At 38.4% G+C, this 24,497-nt stretch overlaps 1 protein-coding gene and 1 long non-coding RNA gene across 2 annotated transcripts in view; one reads left to right on the forward strand and one right to left on the reverse strand.

Annotated features, from left to right (window-relative positions):
• Positions 1-19,600, forward strand: LOC101324597 (nephrocan-like). Its single transcript, XM_004330696.4, has 3 exons — positions 1-248; positions 6,491-7,392; positions 17,493-19,600. The coding sequence occupies exons 1-3, from the start codon at positions 60-62 to the stop codon at positions 17,938-17,940; spliced, it is 1,539 nt and encodes a 512-aa protein (XP_004330744.1). The 5' UTR covers positions 1-59; the 3' UTR covers positions 17,941-19,600.
• Positions 10,113-24,497, reverse strand: part of LOC141276018 (uncharacterized) — a 25,309-nt gene continuing 10,924 nt past the window's right edge. The window contains exon 3 of the long non-coding RNA XR_012324803.1: positions 10,113-12,053. This is a non-coding gene — a long non-coding RNA (uncharacterized lncRNA). The remainder of the gene's footprint in view (positions 12,054-24,497) is intronic.

Consider the following 24,497-nt stretch of genomic DNA (forward strand, 5'->3'; position numbering starts at 1 on the left):
TAAAGAGTGAGACATCACCTAAACACTCGCCTGAGACCTGAAAGGCCCTGTTTTGGAAGATGTGTCTGCTTTATGCTTTCTTTGTTTTGCTCTCTCTTAGCTATGGTTTCGATCCTAACTGTCCTGGAAGATGCAGCTGTGATTCAGAGCAGTCGGTGCAATGCTACAGGCTAACGGAGGTGCCGTCAGGTATTCCTTCCACCACCAAGAAGCTCTACGTCAGTCATAGCAAAATTCAGCACCTTCAGGTAATTACTCATTCTACACTCAAGTTACTGCAATTTTATTTTGTGAGATAGGGTGAGGGGCAAGTGTGGGTTTGTTAAACTTGATTTAAATAATCAAAACGTAAAGTGATGGTTATGAAGTCGGGTAGTTGCACTAGCTACCTGTTTGCTCTGTATACTGAGATGGGTATATGCCTCTGGATATTTCTTTTTAGGAAAGTAGCCCCCCCAAAATCGGAGTCTATAATTAATTTTTTATTTTTGAAAATTCTAATTATGTTGTTGCAGAGTAAAAGTAAAGAAATGACTCTTTCTTAACAAAAAGAGTTTGAGATCATATGGCCCCTTTGTCTCCCCATGTTAAAAAGAAGTCCTTTTAGGGGAAAAGTAGTTTTGTATGTGCCATAGAAGGCAGATGATACTTAGAACATTATAAGACTATCAAGGTGAATGCAGCATATGAGAATTATTCATACAAGCTCTACAAACCAGCCAGGCATCAGTGTCTTTGTGGAAACATATACAGAAGAAATACGTGTTTTTGTTTTGCCACATTACTGCAATTCTCATTCTACGTGCTTTTAATTATGATGTCTCTTTTCATGCTTACCTATTCAGAGGGCACTGAAAAGAGTGCTATAGATTTGTCTGACTTGTATAACACAAAGAAACTTTTTAAAATATTTTACTTATTTATTTTTGGCTGCGTTGGGTCTTCGTTGCTGCGCGCAGGCTTTCTCTAGTTGCAGCGAGGCGGGGTCGCTCTTTGTTGCGGTGCGTGGGCTTCTCATTGCGGTGGCTTCTTTTGTTGCCGAGCACAGGCTCTAGGCATGCGGGATTCAGTAGTTGTGGCACACGAGCTTAGTTGCTCCATGGCATGTGGGATCCTCCAGGACCAGGGTTCAAACCCATATCCCCTGCATTGACAGGCGGATTCTTAACCACTGCGCCACTAGGGAAGCCCGAAACTTTTGTTTTTGACCTTTGGTATTTTGAAAGGCATCAAGAGACTAGAGTTCTCATTCTAGTTTTCTCATTAACTAGAGATAGAACTACCTTAGACAAGCAGTTAAAAAAATCTGCAGACCTCATTTGTTACCTTTATGACGTGAGAAGGCTGGATTAGATTGGGGATCCCAGGAACTTTCTAGATGGAAAATTCTATGACTCTGAGTTTGCCTTTACTGGTCACTGCTTCTCCCTCATTGATCCAAATCTTAAGATAAGGAAATGCCTGTCTGTGATCCAGGTGCAGAGAGTCAGCAGGTGAATGTATTTTTCCTTCAAACAGAGACACTTCCCCCTCCCTTTTTATTTGGTTAAGAAATTTTAATGTAGGTGCACATAAACACAGGGAGTTTAAAATATGTGCATAGTATTTATTTCGAGGCTCAATAAGCACAATTGCCTGGTCATCATCTGTTTACTTTCCTCTTCTAATCCAGTAGTGCCTAATGCCAGAGAGCAGGTCTGACCCTGTCAGGTCTCAGCATTCAATCAAGACACCTGGTTAAAGGGCAAGATGCTTAAATATTTGTCCTGAGGACTTGAGATACCGAGAGCGGGAGTGTCAACTAAGCCTGGTAATGATCCCACACTGCTGCTTTGCAGCCAATAAGATGAAATTATGCCTCTCGTCAAATTCACTTATTGGATGAGTTCATTCGTCATTGGTTTAAGTTCACTGAACAGCAATACTGCCACTTCCCTGACTTTAACCCAGTTAATTATCTCTAGGAAGCGCAGTTCACAGCAGAAAGGTTGGCAAAAGAGAGGATTGTTTTGTGAAGGAAGTAGAAAGCTCTGACCAATAATCCTTCTCTTTTCTCTTTTAAAAATCCTTAGGCTTTAAATGACCATAGTTTACTTGCATTTGGTGAATGCAATGTATATTCTGTTTATTTGGTTTGAACTACAGATTGGGTGCCTATATTTAAAGTAAAAAGTCTTAAAATGGATCTTCAGATTAATAGCAATAGAAATTATATATATATATACACACACATATATGTGCATATATATACACATACATCACATATATGCACAACATATATATATATATATATACACACACACACACACGTATATGTGTATATACACCACAATTTTAAATGTTTCAGTTACTTGTTCATATAATTCAACTGTCTTTGGGTCTGTGAATGCTGTGTTTGAGACTGGGGATAAAAGATGAAAAATTCAGTTCTAGGAGTTCCCTGGTGGCCTAGTGGTTAGGATTCTGGGCTTTCACTGCCATGGCCCAGGTTCAATCCCTGGTGAGGGAATTAAGATCCTGCAAGCCATGCAGCACAGCTGGAAAAAAAAGTAAAAATTCATAGTTCCTGCCTTCAAGAGGTACTTTATTTATCCATTTATCTGTAAAAATCCCTACTTCTTTGAGGTGCATGCCATCACACTGTAACACTCTGTTCCTCTGTGTGTCTTATACTGTGCCCCTGGTCCCTTCCATACTGGCTCCTACTCCTCCTCTCCATCCTAAGTCCTGCATCTTTTGGTGTGCCTTCAGTGTCCAATATCCTAGTCCCACTCCTTGAACTCATAAAAAAGTATCTATCTACATTTCCACTTCACCACAGCCGTCTACTCTCTTGCTTATATCATAATCCTCATTGTATCTGAAACTTCTGCACTCAAAAATCTTGAATTCCCCTACCCACTCTCTGGTCATCATGTCCTTTCCCTTCAGCTGCCATACTCTACACTTATCTTTCCACTTCATGGAGACTTCTAGTCCTAGATCTACCCACTTTCTCTCAGATAATCAGTTCATTTCTTATCTATCTTCTTTCCCTAACCCTTCCCTCTTTGCATCCCACAATTAATTATCTCAGCACCTATTCAGCAAAGCCTCAGTCTTACATTAGGGTGATCATTTTCCTTTGTTTCTCCTATATCTGGACAGCTGGGTGCTGCTGGAGAGGATTACACCTGGTGTCATATCCAAGATAGCTTTTACCAAATCCAAGGTCATGAAAATGTATGCCTATATTTTCTTCTAAGAGTTTTATAGTTTTAGCTCTAACGTTTAGAGGACAAATAGAAATGTCTTTATGGTGGCAGTCAATTAAAATAATTGCACTTTACATCTTTTGTGGAGAGAAGAAGCTACTTCACATTCCTCTTGGCTAAGAAATATATGGTTTATCAACAAGTGTGGGGGGGAATTATAGATTCTTTTTATATTCTCTCCATACTTTTCAGATTTTTAAATTGTTTACAGAGAACAAGTGTTGCTTTGATCATCAGAAAAAAAATTCCAACATAATTTACAAACTCCTTGCTGGCTTGGTTCACACATGTCTGAGGCAGTCACTGTGAGGGTGTGTGAGTTTCCTGTGTGCACTGGACCTATAAGGTGACTAAGAAAGGCAGGTAACCTTCTGATGCTTGAAGTAGGGCCTGCCCAGCATTAAAACCTGAAACAAAGCCTTTTCATGGGGAAACCAGCAGAAGTTGCCCCTCTATTTCATTTTACTTGGTTTGCTTTTTTTTTCTTTTTAAACTTTTCTTATTATATAGTAACTTTTATCTACATAAGTATTAGGCTCACTAAACTGTACAACTGTGATGTCAGGAATTTTACTTAGCTAAGCTTCCTAAGCCTAATTGTTAACACCAAGCCATACTTGCCTTGCTTTTTAAGCAATGTTGAAAAACTGCCAGCAGCCCCAAGGTTAGCTGCAGGGCAAAAGCATCTCTTTCCACATCTCTTGAGCACAACCCTGCTTAGGCCATGGAAATGGAAAAACAGGTCTGGCAGAATTTTTTTCCCTTTGTCAGCTCTGCAAACTCAACTGATAAGTTGAAAATCATTGGGGGTCTTCCTCACTGTTTGTGGCACCAGAACTCTATACTCTTCAGCTAAATGCATGTTATAAACACTAAGGTTAAAAATATATGTGTTGGGGTAAGGTAAACCTGGGTTGGAAGCCGAACTTTTCCACTTACTAGAAAGACATACTTGGACATTTTGTTTTGCCTTCTTGAGTTTACCTCATTGAAAAGGGAATAATCATGCTTACACATAGATCTTTGTAAAGATAAACATAGTAAATACTTAGAAAATGGTGGCCATTTTAACTAATAATAATCAAAAGTAATCTGCACTGACCTGATAAAGAGCAAAGGTTCTCTATGCTTAATAATAGGAAACAACTATTCACTGGATTCAGTTAAGAAAATGACCTATATTTACTATTAGCTAGTCTATATACTTTACAAATAGAAATGAAGACAAATTGAAGCTCTGACACCACTCTTTGTCTAGTCCCCATAGAAATTGCCCATTCAGATCCATGTCATCTCCGAGACTTGCTACATAGTCAGCAATCTTTTAGGGTCTGTGGTCACTCAGATAGAAGTAGAAGCATTTGCAACACCAAGGTCTTTTTTGTGGGAGATCAACAGACCCAAAGGTGAAAAGCTATGTGTAGAGTCAATCATGACTTTACATGAAAGAAAGCCTAGAAAAAGGTACTTCAGAATGAAGAACAGATTAAACAACACTGAATCTTGGACAGGTCATTTAATTTTTTTTTGGCATCATTCCTTGTATGGAAGTTTTGGACTAGATAATCTCTAAAATTTCTGCTTTTCTAAAACTCTATGATCTGTGTCCAGATCTTGAGTCTTTTTTGAAAAACATTAATTATAGACCACAGGCAATAGAAAATGTATTAGAAAATGATGAGTTGAGGAAGAAAGGGCTTTGGAGTCCAATGGACTTTGTTGAAATTCTCAACTCTTTCAAGTCTGACGATAACAAACTTTCAAGTTTGACGATACCAAACTTTCAGGGTTATTAGGAGAATTAATGATAACACATAAAAAAGTACTTGGAACTTGTAGATGCTCAACAAATGCAAAAAAAAAAAGCTATTGATCTTGGGATTAAGACTAATTAATACATCTGATTAATCATTAAGAAAATATCAAATGTTAGTAGCAATATATAAGCCAAGGCAGCTATCAAAACTATTATAATTAAAAATATCTGTTTATGGAGTTTTTAACATGGGATTCTTCAGCTAGAATATCATATTAGGAGATACTTTAAAATATACCATAATTCACATCACGTGTCTTCCCAGAATATAAATACCTGTAACAAATATGTGATGCAAAATTAACCCACTTTTAAGGTATTAATCATGTATTGATGTTACAAAAGAGCTCAACTTCACAATTAAATCCAACATTTAGAAACTGTAGATAGTAAGACATAAAAGTGTGCACTGAAAATTCCAACTTAATTGAATTCTAAAGCAGGTTGAAAGTTTTGTGAAGATTTATCAAGCTCAGGAAAATCTGGAACAATTCCTCTTTTTGCCTAAACATGATTTTACTCTGAGAACCAAATACCAAATTACATCATCCTAGAAAAGAGGTGGATGTCCACCTAGGAGGAGTTTGGAGGATATGTGGAGAGATAGGGATGCTTGAACTTGCAAACCATGGAGAAAGTACAGCAGATTTGGCAATTTCTAAAATCTAGGAGAGGAATAGCATTAGGTCTGGGATATATGCATGAATGGACTCCTTGCTCTACAGAGATGGAGACACATGTATCCTGTTTGTTTCTTCATGAACGTTTTTCATCAGTGAAGCGTAAATTGGCTGGTAGGAACAACGAGGCTAGTTTTCCAAACTATTATACAGTTGAAAATGTTTTTCTGATAGGCCCATTCTATTGATAGCAGTATCTAGGACATTAAAATTTTTTTACTTTTAATGCTTAAATTGTTAAAAAGGTAATTTATAATTTAAAAAAACTAAACATTGCAAAATGTAGATAGATAATGAAAATTCCTTATAATTTTATCCCCTAGAGTTAGAAACTCTATAGTTTGGTGAAATATTTCCAGATTGTTTCTTTTTTGGCTATTACAAGATGATGCAACCAAGAACAGCCTATTGCATAAATCATTGTGCAATTTTTAAGTACTTCTACCTAGAAGTAAATTTGCTGGGTCAAAGAATACGCAGCAAAAGTTGGCCAACTTTATGTCTACCAATAGTGTGTGAAAGTGCTTAAAGTATTTTAGACATGTTATACTGTTAACAAATGAATAAAAATGGTCAGAACCTGAGTTTCTATCCTTTTCCAAGAGATATTTAAATAGATCCTGAAGGGAAATCTGAAGTATCATTAGTATTGAATGGTAACGTATATGGCTTTTTTTTTCTTACAATAATCCTAATTTACTGCTTTTCTCCCCCATTCCCCATCCCTGAATTTTTTGCAGCTGTCTAACTTCACCCAAATGTCAGCTCTAGAAGATTTTATTCTGCTGGCCAGTGGAACAGAGTCGGTAGAAAATGACACTTTCAAGACTCTGAGTACTTTGAAGACCTTGGAGCTCTGGAAAAATAAGTTAAGACAGGTCCCCAGTGCTCTCCCAGCCAGTCTTGAAGTGTTAAAACTAAATGATAATTCAATATATGTCCTTCATGGATCTGATTTTGAAGGACTGAAGAAATTAAAAATCCTTGAACTGAAAAACAATCTGATCTCTTCTCTCCCTCCCAGCATGCTCTCTTCTCTTGTCAGTTTGCAAAGCTTGGTGTTGGACAGCAACAATATCGAGTCTGTGAATGGACCACTGGCACTTCCCCATCTGAAACATCTGAGCATGGAGAATAATAAGCTACATCTCATACCAGCTAGCTTCTTCACTTCTCTTCAGTCTTTGCAGTTTCTCAGTTTCAGTAGTAACTTTCTGACTAAAATTCCTATTAACCTGCCCAAATCCTTGCTCTCATTAAAAATGGAGAGAAACCGGCTCAAAGTGGTAAGGTTTCAAGATATGAAACATTTGGAGAATCTTTCCCATCTTTACCTGTCAGAAAACTCACTCTCTTCCATAGATGGGGCACAGCTCCTTGCCAATTTAACTACCCTTGAGCTGTCCCAAAACCAGCTTCAAACGTTGCCCCTCAGACTACCAGCAAGGCTACAAAAGCTTGATATCAGCAACAATCTGATTCAGAAAGTTACAGCACAAGACTTCCAGGACCTCCGAGATTTGAAACATTTGTTTCTGGACAACAACATTGTCAGCTTGTTTGAAGCTGGAGCCCTGCAAAGGTGTTCCCAGCTCTCCAACCTGGCCCTGGAGCAGAACCTGCTCTTGTCTATACCTCTACGGTAAGTGAGCGTTATCATTTACAGTAACTACTAAAAAAGTTTTCCAAAAACTGGGACAACTAAGTACATTATACAAGCAAGAAAAGTCATCCAAGCATACATAAAGTATCTGATCAAGGCTATCCAAGGGTTCAGGGGTGGAATTTAAACAGGGGTTTGGAATCTCCAACCCTCAAGCTGACCCCTGCACTAACTTAACTTATCTTGCCTGTAGGACAAGACACCAACAGGGGACATCTGTATTTGAAAATATGCAATGTCACTCTGGGGACGTATGGTAACAAACATCATAGGGGGATGTTACTTGTAAAACTGTGTTCTGGTTTCTAAGTATATGGCCTGGATCTAGCAACAGGCTGACTAGGCATGTGCTTAACCACTAGCAAAGCAGGACACCAGGAAAAAATGAGGTGGGGCGGGGTTGGGGGGAATGTACTAATACATTTATATTTTTAAAAAGCATTGAAGTAGTATTTGTGGTGAAAAAAATCAAAACTCTGTAATCTAACATTGTATTTATTTTGAATTATGTATTGGGAGCCTCATGTTCTTCTCAGTGCTGTGATTTTTAAAGGGCTTAAGGGATGCTGCTTATTTCTCTGGGTGTCTGTCTGTGAGTGTGTGAGACAATTTGTGTCCATCTTACTTTCTGTTTTTGGTTGTTTCTTCTGTTCTCTTTCTCTCTCACACAAACACACACACACCCTCATACTCTGACAGTTAATTTCTCTTCCAAATATCCCTCCTTCTATACCCAACCCACTGTACCTGTACATTAATTGATCCTATTTATTTAAACTTTATCACATGTTCCACATTTTAAAGTAGAATTAAAAAACAGTAGAATAAATACTATTATTCTCCTAAAAAAGATATTATGTTGTTTATTAAATGTGTCTATTAGTGGATTCTTTTTCCTTTCAGCACTATAGAAAAAAATGCTTCCTGCCCTATTATTGTTATCAAATTTCTCATAATTAATGTACCAGCTTCTGGCTTCTGTAGAATCCTGTGGCACTTGATTTACTTATTATCAGTGTTCATTATGATAATTTTTCTTATCAATGAGAAAGGAAAAAATTATCTGATATGGACAGATACTCATTTTTTTTGCACTGTCCCAATGCAAAACATCGAAAGGTGATTTTTTGAACTGAAATCAGTATTTTAAATTACGTATTGAGGATAATTTGAAAGTAATCAATTTCTCTTAATGCCTAAGCATGTGCATACAATTAATTTAATTCAACAAGTATGTTTTGAGCATTCACCATGTGCCAGGTACTTTACCAGGCACTTGGGATACATCAGTGTAATAAAAGAGGTAAAACTTCTTGTTCTGTACAGCTTAAATTCTAGCAGGGAAAGAGTGACAACATAATATGTAAGTAAAGTATATAATATTGAGATAGTGTTAGGTGTTATAATTAACAACAAAAAGGGGCAGGCAGGATTACCAGGTTCAGGACTACAGTGAACGAGGGTGGATGGTTGCAATTTTCAATGAGGTAAGCATGGTAACCCTTCTGAAAAGGTAAGCTCTGAGCAAAGACTGGAAGGAGGTGAGGGATTTAGTTGTGAAGCTGTCTGGGGGAAAAAGTGTTCTAGACAGAACAGCCCTGAAGACAAGAACATGCGGGCAGTATTTCAGGACTCTAATTCTTGTTGTTATTTAAATAATTTCTCTACTATGTTCAAGCCTTATTTTCTATTACTGCATGCTCCTCCTCCAAACAAAAAATCGTGTATAAAATAAAAACTCATCAAACAGGTTAGGGAGTGACTGTATCACGTAAGGATTCTCAGCAGGCTATGACAGCCATGGGCAAAACTGTGAACTCGTTGGGCTTTTCTATTCGGGTGACCTTTAGAAAGCATTTGGTGAAGTAATCCTGCTAAGTTTAATGAGTGAAAAATAGCTTAATTATTTACTCCTGCCAGGGTATTTGTGTTTTAATAAGTGACTACAGAAAGCACAAAGTTTCTACCCAACAGAGTGTATAATGGAATTGCAAGCCTGAGCTAACCCTAATTTTCAAGTCTGACTTTACGATGGAATTATCTGGAGAACTTTTAGAAAGCCTACTCATGCCTAGACCTCATTTCAAACCAATTAAATCAGACACCCAAGGGTTGTGGCCCAGGCATCGGTATTTTTTAAAAACTCCCCAGATGAATTTAATGTGTAGCCAGGTTTGAGAACTACTGGGAAAGGACAATGGGGCAAGAAAGAAGATACCAGGGGGCTTTTCCTATGAGGCTTAAATGAAACAACACAACTGTCTGCTTTGTCAAAGAACCTGGCCTGTTATGAAAGCAATGCTCCTGTAGAGAGTGATTTTTTTTTTTTTTTTTTCGGTACACGGGCCTCTCACTGTTGTGGCCTCTCCCGTTGCAGAGCACAGGCTCCAGACGCGCAGGCTCAGCGGCCATGGCTCACGGGCCTAGCCACTCCCCGGCATGTGGGATCTTCCCAGACCGGGGCACGAACCCGTGTCCCCTGCATCGGCAGGCGGACTCTCAACCACTGCGCCGCCAGGGAAGCCCTAGAGAGTGATTTTTAAATTCCCCATCAGGACCACCGCTTCCCAAACCACCATTCCCCAACTTTTCTTTAAATTGGAAAGTGGGAAGGACCCCAAAAAATTTTCCCGTGGTTTTCCTCCCATAAAGAATTAAAACACAATACAATCTATTCCTTATATTTGAATTTTGAGACTTTTATTTATGAGCTTTAAACATTACACTCTTTCTTTTTATTTGAATGCTTCTTATTCATACACAAAACTACACTTTGAAATTCAGTGTTCTATAAATAAACTGTAAACACAGGCAACCTATCTGTGCTAGTTGCTAACCTAACCTAACCTAACCTAACCTGTTAGTCGCCCGTTGTGTATCCTATCACAAACTGTTTCCACAAATCCCTTCCTCTGTCTACCATGCTGCAATCTACATTTCATCAGGAAAATAATGGTATATGGTTTTAGGCACACATGAATTAAAATATCTACCCCATTTGCCTAAATATGCTAACCGAGATAGAAACAATACCTAACATTTACTAAGTGCTTACTAAGCTCAGCAGGGAATGAATATACATGTTATTCCGTTACTCCCTTACAACAATCCTGTGAAGGTAGGTACACTGTTTTACCTATTATTTTACAGATTAGAGATTAAGGTTAAGAGGTATCAAGAAACTTGCTGGAAGTCATATGGTCAATAAATTTTGGAGTCAGGGTTAAATACAATAGTCTAACCCCAGGGCCTGGGAATTTTAGGCACTGCACCCTCGCCCTCTGAGGTTTACTCTGCTATCAACAATACACTCCACTACTTAGAATTTAGTCTACCCAAGACCTGGGTCTTGCTTCTTGCTGCTTCTCATTTCACCAAGCTGCAGCTCGGGGAGCAAATGTAAGTTACGTCACCCCTTCTTTATTCACAATCTGGATAATTCAAATCCAGGATAGCTTTCTACAACCTGATGAAGCCAGTCAGCATTTTCTCTTACTCAAGTGCCACATACAGACATAACGGGGGTGCGCCCCTTTTTTACTCTGAAAAGCGACACTGCCGAAAGAAGAAATAGCATTTCTAGGCATATGTTTGTCTTAAAATCAGGGCTACCTTTTTGTATAAATCAGACTTATAAAGATAAATTATATCAAAGCAATAAATGACTACCCAAAGGTCACAGAAGGAGGAAATTAGTGACTTCTCTTACAGTGCCATTTTGGTTATCCATAGAAACATGAAAGAAAAAAAAAGGTACTCCTAAGACCAGGTACAGTTTTTGGCTGCCCAGCCCAGAACTGAATAACTGTATTTGTTTAAAAGAAAGCTTGGCTTGCTCATTTTCGTTACTAACATTTTTATGTAACTTCTGTGTACTGAGCACTTTCATCTATATAGTGGAAAATCAGAAGCTTTAAAGAGCTAAATAACTTACCTAAAGTCACATGCTGGTGAATAGAATAGCCAAAGTTAGAACTCGAATCTTAATAAGTAGACTTGACTCTCTGGTTTACTCTGCCGTATCTTTCCTCAGCTATGCTCCCTGTGCTCCCTGTACTCTCAATAGTTACAGAGTCTCGCTTACTGCCTCACCACCTATTAACAGGCCATTTTTCCTTGAAAAAAAAAAAAAAAGCTATGCACAAGAGATTTCCTGTATAACTTTTAGAGATGTACCTTGTATAAGCTGGTGTGTGCACAAAATTACATTGTCTTAGGGATTAACTTCAAATTCAATTTAAACTGTGGATACCAATTTGAAAATTGTTAGTGGTATTCACAGTAAACCGACTGAGAGAAATGCCTTTGCAGAAGCTTTTATCAAACTGTTAAAATGTGTGAAGTGATTTTCCCTGGTAAATTAATCTGCTTTGTTAGGTAAATTTAATTCCAATGAAAAAGAAAGCACGTTAAACAAATAAGACTTTAAAATACTCAAAAGCACAAGTACTTATGTATGTATATGTATTATACGGTTTAGGAGAGGAATACAAATATAAAATACATGAACGTAGGGCTTCCCTGGTGGCGCAGTGGTTGAGAGTCCACCTGCCGATGCAGGGGACGCGAGTTCGTGCCCCGGTCCGGGAGGATCCTGCATGCTGCAGAGTGGCTGGGCCTGTGAGCCATGGCCACTGAGCCTGCGCGTCCGCAACGGGAGAGGCCACAACAGTGAGAGGCCCGCGTACCACAAAAACAAACAAACAAAAAAAAAAACATGAACGTAAATATATATAAATATAAAATGTAAGTATCAAAGAAAAAACCAAGGGCAAAATTTAGGCTAAGTGCCAATAACCTAAGAGATTAACGTTTCAGAATGAAATTCATATGAGAATAATACTATAACAAACAAAAGGTAATATTGTCATAAAATATGTTTAAATTCATTTGCTTTTTTCTCTTTGACATAACAATCATCTGACAGGGACCACCACAAAAAAATTCACTAAATACTAAAAAGAATGAAATGTACATCTAATATGTTCACACTGTATGAAGATAGCATTCAGATGGTATTTCAAGGGACTTTTTTCCTAAAAAGCTTTCTCACTTCTTGTACTTCACAAAGAGAATAGCACTTAATATAAAGTTGTTGACTAGCAGAAAGATTTTCAGTTCACAATTGTGATTATTATTTATTTTTTATCAACAGGCGTTAGCATGACATTTTTCAAATTGGTATCCATGGTTAAAATTTTTTTTTCCCGATTATAAAGAAATACCTGTTCAAGTTGAAAATTTAGCGTGCTGAAAAATAAAAAAGTCACCCATAACTGTTCAACCAGAGCCTATGCCTAGCGATAATTTGTTTTTATGTATTTGAGATCAGTCAATTTTTTTTCTATTTTTTCCATTTAACATTATAGTGTGGTTTTTCTCTCCAGTTTCCCTTTTCTATTTTTTCCAAGTATCACTATGGACCCAGGGATCTTAATTCATTCAGTGTGTTATGATCATTTATAGTTGCTAGTCTCTTTTGGTGCTCAAATTTCCCCAAATTTCGCTAGTGGGAGCCCCTCCAAGCTGGTTCCTATATTCGTGAGACATGATTCCATTACCTCTCTTTTTATAAACTTGTGGTAAAATACACATAACATAAAATTTATGTGTACAATTATTAATTTTTACGTGTACAATTCAATATTGTTAAGTATCTTCACATTGTTGTGCAGCCAGTCTCCAGAACTTTTTCATCTTGCGAAACCAAAACTCTGCACCCATTAAACAACTCCTCATTTCCCTCCTCCCCTCACCCCCTGACAACCACCATTCTACTTCCTGTTTCTATGAATCTGACTACTCTAGATATCTTATGTAAGTGGAATCATACAGTAGTTATCTTTTTGTGACAGGCTTTTTTCACTTAACATAATATCCTTATTCACGTTGTAGCATGCGTCAGAATTTCCTTCCTTTCAAGGCTGAATAATATTCCATTGTATGTACTTGTATTTTGTATTTTGCTTATTCATTCATCCATCAGTGGACACTTGGATTGCTTCCACATTTTAACTACTGTGAATTCAATATGGGAGTATAACATGGGTGTATAAATATCTCTTTGAGACCTTGCTTTCAATTCTTTTGAGTATATATGCAGAAGTGCAATTGCTGGATCATATGCAAGTATAGTTTTAATTTTGGGGGGAACCACCCATACTGTGTTCCATATTGACTGTACCATTTTACACTCCCATCAACAGGGCACAAAGTTTCCAATTTCTCCACATTCTTGTTAACACTTGTTATTTTCTGGATTTTTGATAGCAACCATCATGATAGGTGTTCCACTAATCTTTGAACACTTCATTGCATTCCAGTTCAGACATTCCAGCTTACCTTGCCCCAGACGTGGAATTAGCCATTTTTCCAAGAAGTCTTGCTTCTTTTTTTTTTTTAATTTTATCGAAGTATAGTTGATTTACAATGTTGTGTTAATTTCTGCTGTCCTGCAAAGTGATTCAGTTATACATATATATATTCCTTTCCATATTTTTTCCATTATAGTTTATCACAGGATATTGATTATACTTCCCTGTGCTAAACAGTAGGACCTTGTTGTTTACTGAAGCCTTGCTTCTTTTAAGTAGCGACTGGAATTCTGGAACAAAGATCTGTGTGTTCAGTGAGCTTATGCTATTGGGATCACATTGCTACTAGTGTATAATATTGCTTTTAGGTCCTTTCAGTATACAGAGGTAGAAGATATATATTTTTTAAAATCATAAATTCACATTGGTATTTCCACTTCATATTAACATTAGAGAGAGTTTTTTTCTTCTCTTATTTTATATTTGTATCTTTTTCTCTTACAATGAAAATCTTGGTTCCTAATAAGATTAATATATTTACTTATTTTCTTTACCTTACAGTATTCATTAAAAAGTTTCGAATTGTATTACTAAGAGTAATATTAACAATAAATATACTGCGAGAAATTTCTTTGCAGATCCTTTTGTCTTTAGAGTCTAAGGCTTAGCTATTCAGAGTACTTTTTCTTTATTTTATATGGTTACATTACCAACATAAACATTTGATTAGTTAATTAGATTTGTTTGTTTTGGCTTGTGTTCAATTTTAGGGCTTGGTTTTGTTTTTATTTGTTTTACGTAAAACGTTAACATGATTCAGAAGTTAAAACCATATGGAACCAAACACTCCCTATAAGTAACTATTTTAATTCACTTCTCGTTTATCTTTTTTCTTTTTTTTCAAAAACAAGCAAAATGTGTACATGTATTCTTATTTCCCTCTTACATAAAAAACTAAGATACTACATACACTATTCCACTTCTTGTTTTTCTTCCCTTTAACAATACTTTCTAGAAATCATTTTATGGGTAATTCATAGAGACCAGTCTCTCTTTTTCAAGGCTGCATAGTAGTTCTTTACTGTTGTACTGGGTTGTTTACAGTCTTTTGCTATTATAAATAATATCATAAGAAATACACATGTGCTGTTTTATGTTTGTGGATGTAAAATATGGATATGTTTGTGGATATAAAATATCACATCTTCAGAGATTTTACCTAGAAATGAAATTGCTGGGTCGAAGGGTAAATGCACATTATTTTGTTAGGCTTTGCTAAATTCTCCACAGGAGCCATGCCATTTTCAGCTCCCACCAAGCTATGTATGAGATTGTCTGCTTCTTCATGGCTTTGCCCACAGAATGTATTGCTAAGGATTAAGACATTTTACCAATCTGATAGGTGAGAAATGGAATCTCTGTGTGTTTTTATTCTTCATTTCTCTATTCTGAGTATGGCTGAAGACTTAAAGGCTTTTCTTTTTTTTTCTGAGAATATAAGTTCCTTTTATTTTTTATTTTATTTATTTATTTTTTTAACATCTTTATTGGAGTATAATTGCTTTACAATGGTGTGTTATTTTCTGCTTTACAACAAAATGAATCAGTTATATATATACATATGTTCCCATATCTCTTCCCTCTTGCGTCTCCCTCCCTCCCACTCCTCCAGGCGATCATAAAGCACGAGCTGATCTCCCTGTGCTATGTGGCTGCTTCCCACTAGCTATCTACCTTACGTTTGGTAGTGTATATATGTCCATGCCTCTCTCTCGCTTTGTCACAGCTTACCCTTCCCCCTTCCCATATCCTCAAGTCCATTCTCTAGTAGGTCTGTCTTTATTCCTGTCTTACCCCTAGGTTCTTCATGACATTTTTTTTCTTAGATTCCATATATATGTGTTAGCATACAGTATTTGTCTTTCTCTTTCTGACTTACTTCACTCTGTATGACAGACTCTAGGTCCATCCACCTCATTACAAATAGCTCAACTTCATTTCTTTTTATGGCTGAGTAATATTCCATTGTATATACGTGCCACATCTTCTTTATCCATTCATCCGAAGATGGACACTTAGATTGTTTCCATCTCCGGGCTATTGTAAATAGAGCTGCAATGAACATTTTGGTGCATGTGTCTTTTTGAATTATGGTTTTCTCAGGGTATATGCCCAGTAGTGGGATTGCTGGGTCATGTGGTAGTTCTATTTGCAGTTTTTTAAGGAACCTCCATACTGTTCTCCATAGTGGCTGTACCAATTCACATTCCCACCAGCAGTGCAAGAGTGTTCCCTTTTCTCCACACCCTCTCCAGCATTTATTGTTTCTAGATTTTTTGATGATGGCCATTCTGACCAGTGTGAGATGACATCTCATTGTAGTTTTGATTTGCATTTCTCTAATGATTAGTGATGCTGAGCATCCTTTCCTGTGTTTGTTGGCAATCTGTGTATCTTCTTTGGAGAGATGTCTGTTTAGGTCTTCTGCCCATTTTTAAGGCTTTGCTTTTATGTGGATTTCCATTCATACTTTTTGCCCACTTTTAGACTTATTTTAAAACCTTTTCTTCTCAACTTGTAAGAGTCCTTTACATATTAGGGAGATTGGCTCTTTGTCTGGGATATAAAGTGCAGATAGTTCCCCCAGTTTATCATTTTTCTTTTGATTTTGCATATGTCTTTTGCCATATACAATTTCTTTTTCTGTGATTTTTAATGTAGTTGATTTATTGATCTTTTATAGCTTCTGGATTTTTTTTTTTTTTTTTGCGGTATGCGGGCCTCTTACTGTTGTGGCCTCTCCCGTTGCGGAGCACAGGCTCCGGACACGCAGGCTCAGTGGCCATGGCTCACGGGCCCAGCCGCTCCGCGGCACATGGGATCTTCCCAGACAGGGGCACGAATTCGTGTCCCCTGCATCGGCAGGCGGACTCTCAACCACTGCGCCACCAGGGAAGCCCCAGCTTCTGGATTTTTAAGCCATAGTCAGAAAAGCTTTTTTATAGAACTGGTATTTTAAAAATTATTTGAAAATACAATTTTTATAATCACATAATAGTCCATTATCTCTTAATTTCCATATTAGTGGACATTAGCCCTTTATCATTTTTTTGCTGTTATAAATATGATCAAATGTATGACATATTTTTAAATAAATCTCTATTCACTTCTCCTATTATCTCCTACGCTGAAAGGCATGACGTTATTTAAATTCGATACATGTTACCAAATTGTTTCCAAAATGGTACCAGTTTATACTCCCACTAGCAGAGTTTAAGTTCTTACCTCACTACACCCTCATCAGAAATGAATTTTAAAATTTAAATTCAAAATGATGCTCTAATTTCTAACATTGCATCTTTTATATTCATGAAGAACAACCTTTTCATATTTTTATTCAATATTTTTACCTTTCCTATAAATTATTGATTCATGGCATCTGCCAACTAAAAAGTTGGAAACTTACTATTTTCCTTATCAATTTGTTACATGATCCAATTTGAAATGAAAAATTAAAGAGTTTATGGCTAGGAACCAGAAAAATCAGAGGGCTAGAAAATAAGACCTATGAGAAAGTGTTAAAGACCTATAGATAAGACTGAGGTTTGCACTTTTAATTAACTTTACAAAATAAAGCTTGTTTTCTAGCTTCAGAGGGAACAGAATGGTACAGAAAAGGTGGGTGTTGCTCAATCTGAGTTGCCTAGGCAGTTATGGAATGATGGTCACAGCCTCCTTTCACATCCTGTTTCCATGCTTTTGCAGGCTCCCGGCAACCTTAGCAAGGCTGGACCTAAAAGGCAATGCCATCCAGGATATTGCTGAGAGGGAGCTCAAGGATCTGAAGCAGCTTCAGGTTCTAAACCTTAGGAACAACAAGATCTCTGCCTTAGACCTCAAAGCCTTGGAGGTGTTGCCTCGCCTCAGGCATCTGTATCTGGATGGAAATCCGTGGAATTGCACCTGCAGTCTCCTGAGAGCCAGGGAGGTCCTGAAGGCCAAGGGCACAGATGTGAGGGGAGGACAATGTGCGGCACCAGCTGAACGACAAGGGGAGAGCTGGATGTCTTCCAAAAAGATAATGAGGCAATGTGAGCATCACTTGCATCTGACCGAGAAAAGCAAAGAGACCAAAAAGAAACCAAAGCCTGAAGAGCACTCCAGCATCAGAATCAATGTGGATGATGATTATTATGATTATGAGATAGATTAAGGATGAGCTTAGCTTACAGTTTAGAAAAAGGTTTTGTTTCTTTTTTTAAAATAGACTTCATTTTTAGAGCAGTTTTAGGTTCATAGCAGAATTAAGGGGAAGGTACAGAGATTTCCTATATACCTCCTACCCCTACACAAACATAGCCTGCCCCATTACAACATGTCCCACCAGAATGGAACATTTGTTACAGCTGATGGATCTCTATTGACAGGTCACAATCACCTGAAGTCCATAGTGTACATTAGGGTTTACTCTTGGTGTTGTACATACTCTGGGTTTGGACAAATATATAATGACATGTATTTACCACTATAATATCACACAGAGTAGTTTCACTGCCCTAAAAATCCTCTGTGCTCCAGAAAAAAAGTTGTGTTTTTTTTGTTTTGTTGTGTTTTTTTTTGCGGTATGTGGGCCTCTCACTGTTATGGCCTCTCCCGTTGCGGATCACAGGCTCCGGACGCGCAGGCTCAGCGGCCATGGCTCACGGGCCCAGCCGCTCCGTGGCATGTGGGATCTTCCCGGACCGGGGCACGAACCCGTGTCCCCTGCATCGGCAGGCGGACTCTCAACCACTGCGCCACCAGGGAAGCCCAGAAAAAAACTTTTTTAATGTTCAATATCTTAAGCAGAAATATATAATAAATTTAGATATACAAGATTCTTTTTATAAGTTTTTCTCTTCCTTTTTAAGAATGAAGTGAGAGTTAAGACAAGTTGAGGTGGGGGGAGGAAAGTAGAAATGAATGGTCAGAAGATGTAAGATTCCTTCCATGTTAAAAGTAATTTGTTTGTATTTTATACTGAAACGTAGACAAATAGTAATGCCCAATAAAATCTCTATCTAACTAACTTCCTGCAAATAGAGTAGTTCATTTTATCAAATAAAAAGTGATGATTTTGTGTATGAAGCTGGTACCTATAGACCTACACTACAGGCTTTTGTTTATAAGTAATAAAAACTGACTCCAACTTAAGCAAGCAAGAATTTATTGGAAAGGTTGGGAATAGCTCACAGAATCAAAGGAAAATCTGGAGAATCTGGAAAGGACGGGGATCAGATCTGCTCCTGGGCCCCAGGCAGAAGAAGTAATGAAGAGTCCCTAAGCTTCTTCAGGGTTCTCTGCAGAATGAAGTGTTCCCGCTATTAGCAGTGTTAGCTTCCCTGTTCTGAAGAGTCACATCCCCAGAGGGAGAGGCAAATCCGGCTTGAGTCACATGTTTGCCTTTGGCTAAGGGACAGTAGCCAAGGCTACTCTTTGACAGTCTCACCAAGACCAAAGGGAAACCAGTAGGGGAAATGTAAACTGGCACTGTAATTACCACAGATGTCCCTAAAATAGCCTTCCTGAAAAGGGCTGTGCTTTGGTTACATTCAGTTTTCTCCGAGGACCACAATCCCTGCAGTGCCTTTCTTTTCTTTTTTCTTTTTTACATCTTTATTGGAGTATAATTGCTTTACAATGGTGTGTTAGTTTCTGCTTTATAACAAAGTGAATCAGTTATACATATACATATATCCCCATATCTCCTCCCTCTTGCGTCTCCCTCCCTCCCACCCTTCCTATCCCACCCCTCTAAGTGGTCACAAAGCACCAAGCTGATCTCCCTGTGCTATGTGGCTGCTTCCCACTAGCTATCTATTTTACATTTGGTAGCGTATATATGTCCATGCCACTCTCTCGCTTGGTCACAGCTTACCCTTCCCCCTCCCCATATCCTCAAGTCCATTCTCTAGTAGGTCTGTGTCTTTATTCCTGTCTTACCCCTAGGTTCTTCATGACATTCTTTTTTTTTTTCTTAAATTCCATATATATGTGTTAGCATACTGCATGCTTTTGAGAATTGCCTGATTGGGGATAGAGGGGGGACTGTAGAATGATTTTTTTTTTCCTCTCTATCAATCTACTTGTGAAAATGATCTACTTGCAAATAAATCTAAAACCCCATCCAAATCAGTTGCTGTTCTAATTGGTAAGACTTATCAGCTGTAGTATTTTACAAGGCTTTTCATCAAAATACCCCCAACGGCAGAGAAAGAAACAGTAGAGATCTGAGTGGGTGAGCAAAGATGCCCATCAGAAGCTAAAACTTTCTCCAGAGTGCCATGTTTTAGCTTAAGCTATTGTGCAAATTTTACATTACTTGCTTTATGTCCACATTTTCTTCTCCCCAAATCTTTATAACATTGATATTCCTTGGAGAAAAGCCTGTTAATATTGTGGTTTCTAGTACTTCTTGGCACATTGACAGGTATCCCAAGTATATATGCACAGATGCGCAGAAATAAGGGAACTCATATGATTTTCCTTGCTATCGTGTGGGGCTTCAATTCTTCTAATGTGTTAGACCACAGTTCTCTCTAACAAAGATTAATGATGCTTAATCATTTACACCCACTGACATTGCCTGGATATTTATAATCAGAATTCTCAAGCTGTGAGTGCCTTGAGACAGAATTTAGTCTTTTACAGGTGAGGGAGCTCAGGCTTATAGGGGTGAAGTGACTGTCAGGTTCACACATATAGGAAGTGGCAGAACCAGAACTGATTGCACCTGGGTCAATCAATTTTTTATTTTGGTCCAGTACTCTTTCTACTATAGCATTCAAAGCTACGTAAGATTCCCTTAGCACATTCTACTCACAAACAATGTCTAGGATGGTAATAGGTTCAATAAAGTATTTGTATTCATCTGCTTGGGCAGTCATAACAAAATGCCACAGGCTGGGTGACTTAAACAACAGAAAATTAGTTCTGGAAGCTAGAAGCCCAAGGTCAAGATGCTGTAAGGGCTGGATTTTGGTGAGGCCTCTCTTCCTGATTTGCAGAGAACTGCCTTCTCACCGTGTCCACACATGGCCTCTCATCTGTGTGCACACACATGGAAAGAGGAGATATCTCTGGTGTCTCTTCTTCTTATGACACCAGTCCTGTTAAATTAGGGCCCCACCTTCTTGACCTCACTTAACATTCATCACCTCCCTAGTGGTCTTATCTCCAAATACAATCACATTGGAGGTTAAGGCTTAACATATGAAGGAATCTTGGTGGGCACAATTCAGTCCATAACAGTTTCTTTCCGTCCTTCCTTCCTTCCTTCCTTCCTTCCTTCCTTTCTCTCTCTCTCTCTCCCCTCCCTCCCTCCCTCTCTCTCTTTCTTTCCTTTCTTTCTTTCTCTTTCTTCCTTCCTTCCTTGCCTCCCTCCATCTTTCTTTCTTTTCCTTTCTTTCTTTCTCTACCTATTTATCTCAATTTCTGGCTCTTGATTTAAGTTTTTTGATGAATTTACAAAAAAGAAAAAGATAAAAGGTGGAAAGGACAAAGAAAGGGATAAGGAAATTTTATGGCCCAATTATTATATTTTGACACTTATGAAGAGATTTTTAAAAATCAGATATTAGCGGGCTTCCCTGGTGGCACAGTGGTTGAGAGTCCGCCTGCCGATACAGGGGACACAGGTTCATGCCCCGGTCCGGGAATGTCCCACATGCCGCGGAGCGGCTGGGGCCGTGAGCCATGGCCGCTGAGCCTGCGCGTCCAGAGCCTGTGCTCTGCAACGGGAGAGGCCACAACAGTGAGAGGCCCACGTACGGCAAAAAAAAAAAAAAAAACAAAAAGAACCCCAGATAATTAGCTATTAATCCTGGAAAACAGCTAGAGACCAGGGCTGAGATACAGGACAAGTGAAATTTGGAACGGAGAATAAAGTATGGAATATGAGATACTGATTCACGATCCTGGAAGGTGGGTGTAGGTTGAGTGTCACTGGAGTTGGAGAAGGGGCAGTCACCTGGGCACAAGAGTAGACTTAATGCCTGAGAAAAGGGTTACTTGGTAGGTAAAGAAAAGGGTAGATAAACTGTCAGACACCAGTTTTCCTTCTGTTAACTTCCAGTGCCTCTGTTTCTCTTCATCTGTAAAATGGGTATTACATACTACCTCCCAGAGTTAATTCTTTTGAATTAAACCGATGTGGAAGAAAGTCATTTTCCTAACTACTCAATAATTTGCAAACCTGCCTCTCTCTCCAAATGGAGACCTTGCTCTATACCCCAGGTGCCAATCATATGGTGGCATCTGTAAATGGCACCTGCTAGGGTTATGCAGTGGCCAGCGTGTGTCCGTACTGAAGCCCTTCTCTTCCCTCACTGGGTCCTCCCAACAATTCAAATCATGCCTGTTTGGGCTTCCCTGGTGGCGCAGTGGTTGGGAGTCCGCCTGCCGATACAGGGGACATGGGTTCGTGCCCCGGTCTGGGAGGGTCCCACGTGCCGCGGAGCGGCAGCGCCCGTGAGCCATGGCTGCTGGGCCTGCGCGTCCAGAGCCTGTGCTCCGGGACGGGAAAGGCCACGGCGGTGAGAGGCCCGCGTACCGCAAAAAAAAAAAAAAAAAAAATCATGCCTGTTTAGTCCTGCCAAGCGTCAGAACCGAGCCACTCACTGCCTGGTCACACACTTCCTACTGGCTGCTCCCTTGGTAATAAAAATCCTGGTTGAAGACTTTAAATTGCACCTGGTAAGGGCTTGATTGTTCTCAGATAAAAGACCAGTCTTCCGCTCAGCTCTTGGGGAAGGCGGCAAGAACTTAATCACAGTTTGGAACCCCAGAAGGAATAACTGAACTGAGTAAATCTGAAAAGAAGGCATTGGTGCTCCTTTCTGGCACACGTTCACATGGTCACACGTGAATATACTGCGCTTTTTTCCCCCCAATTTTGATGACTTATTTATTTACTTAAAGATTGTTCTATAGCCATGTTCTTTTTTTTTTTTCCCCGAATAAATTGCTTTTATCAGAGCTGATATTTTCATTCAGGAGCATTTTTAGTTTCTACTCAGAATTGCTTAGAATTTATAAACTTTAAAGAGTTTTTCCTTACAGACTTTATACATTTCTTTTATGCCATACATGCAACAGCAGGAAAGTGTAAACTTGTCTTCTTTTGATATGCAGGCTTTCTGCTAATGCCTTGGCAACGGGGTTCACAAGCCTTCTCAAAAATCTCTGCTTGGTCGCACCTGTGAATGCCTCCCTCACTTCAGAGGGAGGAGGTTCATGGAGGTCCTGGTTTTAGATGGGAACTATGTCTTCAAGGCTGATGCTGGGAAAATCCTCCTTCCTCTGAAGGAGTCCTTTTTTTTTTTTTCCTCTATAGTTTTTTTTTTTTTTTACTAGATCCCATCATCAAAAAATGCTCTGGTATTGAGGCTATAGCCCAAAATTCTCCTTTTTCTAAAACAGGCATTCATATATGTGTGTGTGTGTGTGTGTGTGTGTGTGTGTGTGTGTGTAAGGGGTGAAGGTTGGATGGGGGGGGGGGTCTGTTGACATTAACTGTTTCATGCCTTTTATACATAGGTTATATAGAATTCACCAGCCCTGAGAAACTGAATAAAAATAATGATTTTTGTTAAGTTCTAGTTTGCCAGGGGTCATGCTTCAGTTATGTCATTCATCACTTGGTTAATTAGATATTTTGCTCTTAGCTAAATTTGCTTAAACAAATATGTACCCAAATGAAATAATTACTATCTTTACAAGTCAGCCAGAAACTTGATGTTTTCGCATCATATAATTGTGCAGTGAATGCTAAAAATTGGATTTTTTGCCAGATTATCAGTCTGAAACCTCAGGGAATGGTGAAAGTGTCCAAAAGCACAGTTTTATGAGAATAAACTTCGTGGAACTGCTGTCATTCTAGTAATAATAATGGCTCATCGTAACATTTTGATTGAGAAACATTACTAGCACTATCTCTGAGCCCTAGGTTTGCCTGTATTCTGGATAGTATCTGGTTTTGATAGGGAATAACTGTTATGATGGATTCCCCTATCTTTTTTCTCTCTAAGGCAAAATATTGTTTCTAATATTCTCTGTAAGCATTCATGAAACACTGTTTTTAGGAATCCAGTATAAAGGGTTTGATTTAATAGCCATTATTCAACGTTCAAGACAGTAAGTGACAATTGCCTTTAGAGTGATCCCAATCTATCTTAGTTTCCAGAAAATACTTAATATAGTCCTTCCTTCCCCCACTTCTCTCCCCACAACACAAACCCTCACAAGCTCCCTGACCCAGCGTTGGATCATTGTTATTCAGGCTTATAGTACTCATTTCTGCTTTAGAACTTATCAACCACTTTTTTCTTTTTAAAGAAATCACAAGTGCCACTGAAAATAATACTGTCTAAACAGACAAAATATAGTCCATGTATCATATGAAAAGTAGCTCATGATAATTATTCATTTGGAAATGGAATGGAATTCCTAAATAAGATCCCTGTGTTACAGACTATGTGTATTTTTTTTAATTAAAAAAAAAATTTAAAGGTTACTTTCCATTTACAGGTATTAAAAAATACTGGCTATATTCCCCGAGTGGTACAATACATCCTTGAACCTATCTTACTGCTCAGCCATAAAGAAGTTCAAAATTTTGCCATTTGCCGCAACATGGGTGGACTTGGAGGGCATTACAGTGTAATAAGTCAGACAGAGAAAGATAAATACTGTATGATATCACTTATACATGGAATCTAAAAAGTACAACAA

This window comes from Tursiops truncatus, chromosome 12, assembly GCF_011762595.2.
Source record: "Tursiops truncatus isolate mTurTru1 chromosome 12, mTurTru1.mat.Y, whole genome shotgun sequence".
Taxonomy (NCBI): domain Eukaryota; kingdom Metazoa; phylum Chordata; class Mammalia; order Artiodactyla; family Delphinidae; genus Tursiops; species Tursiops truncatus.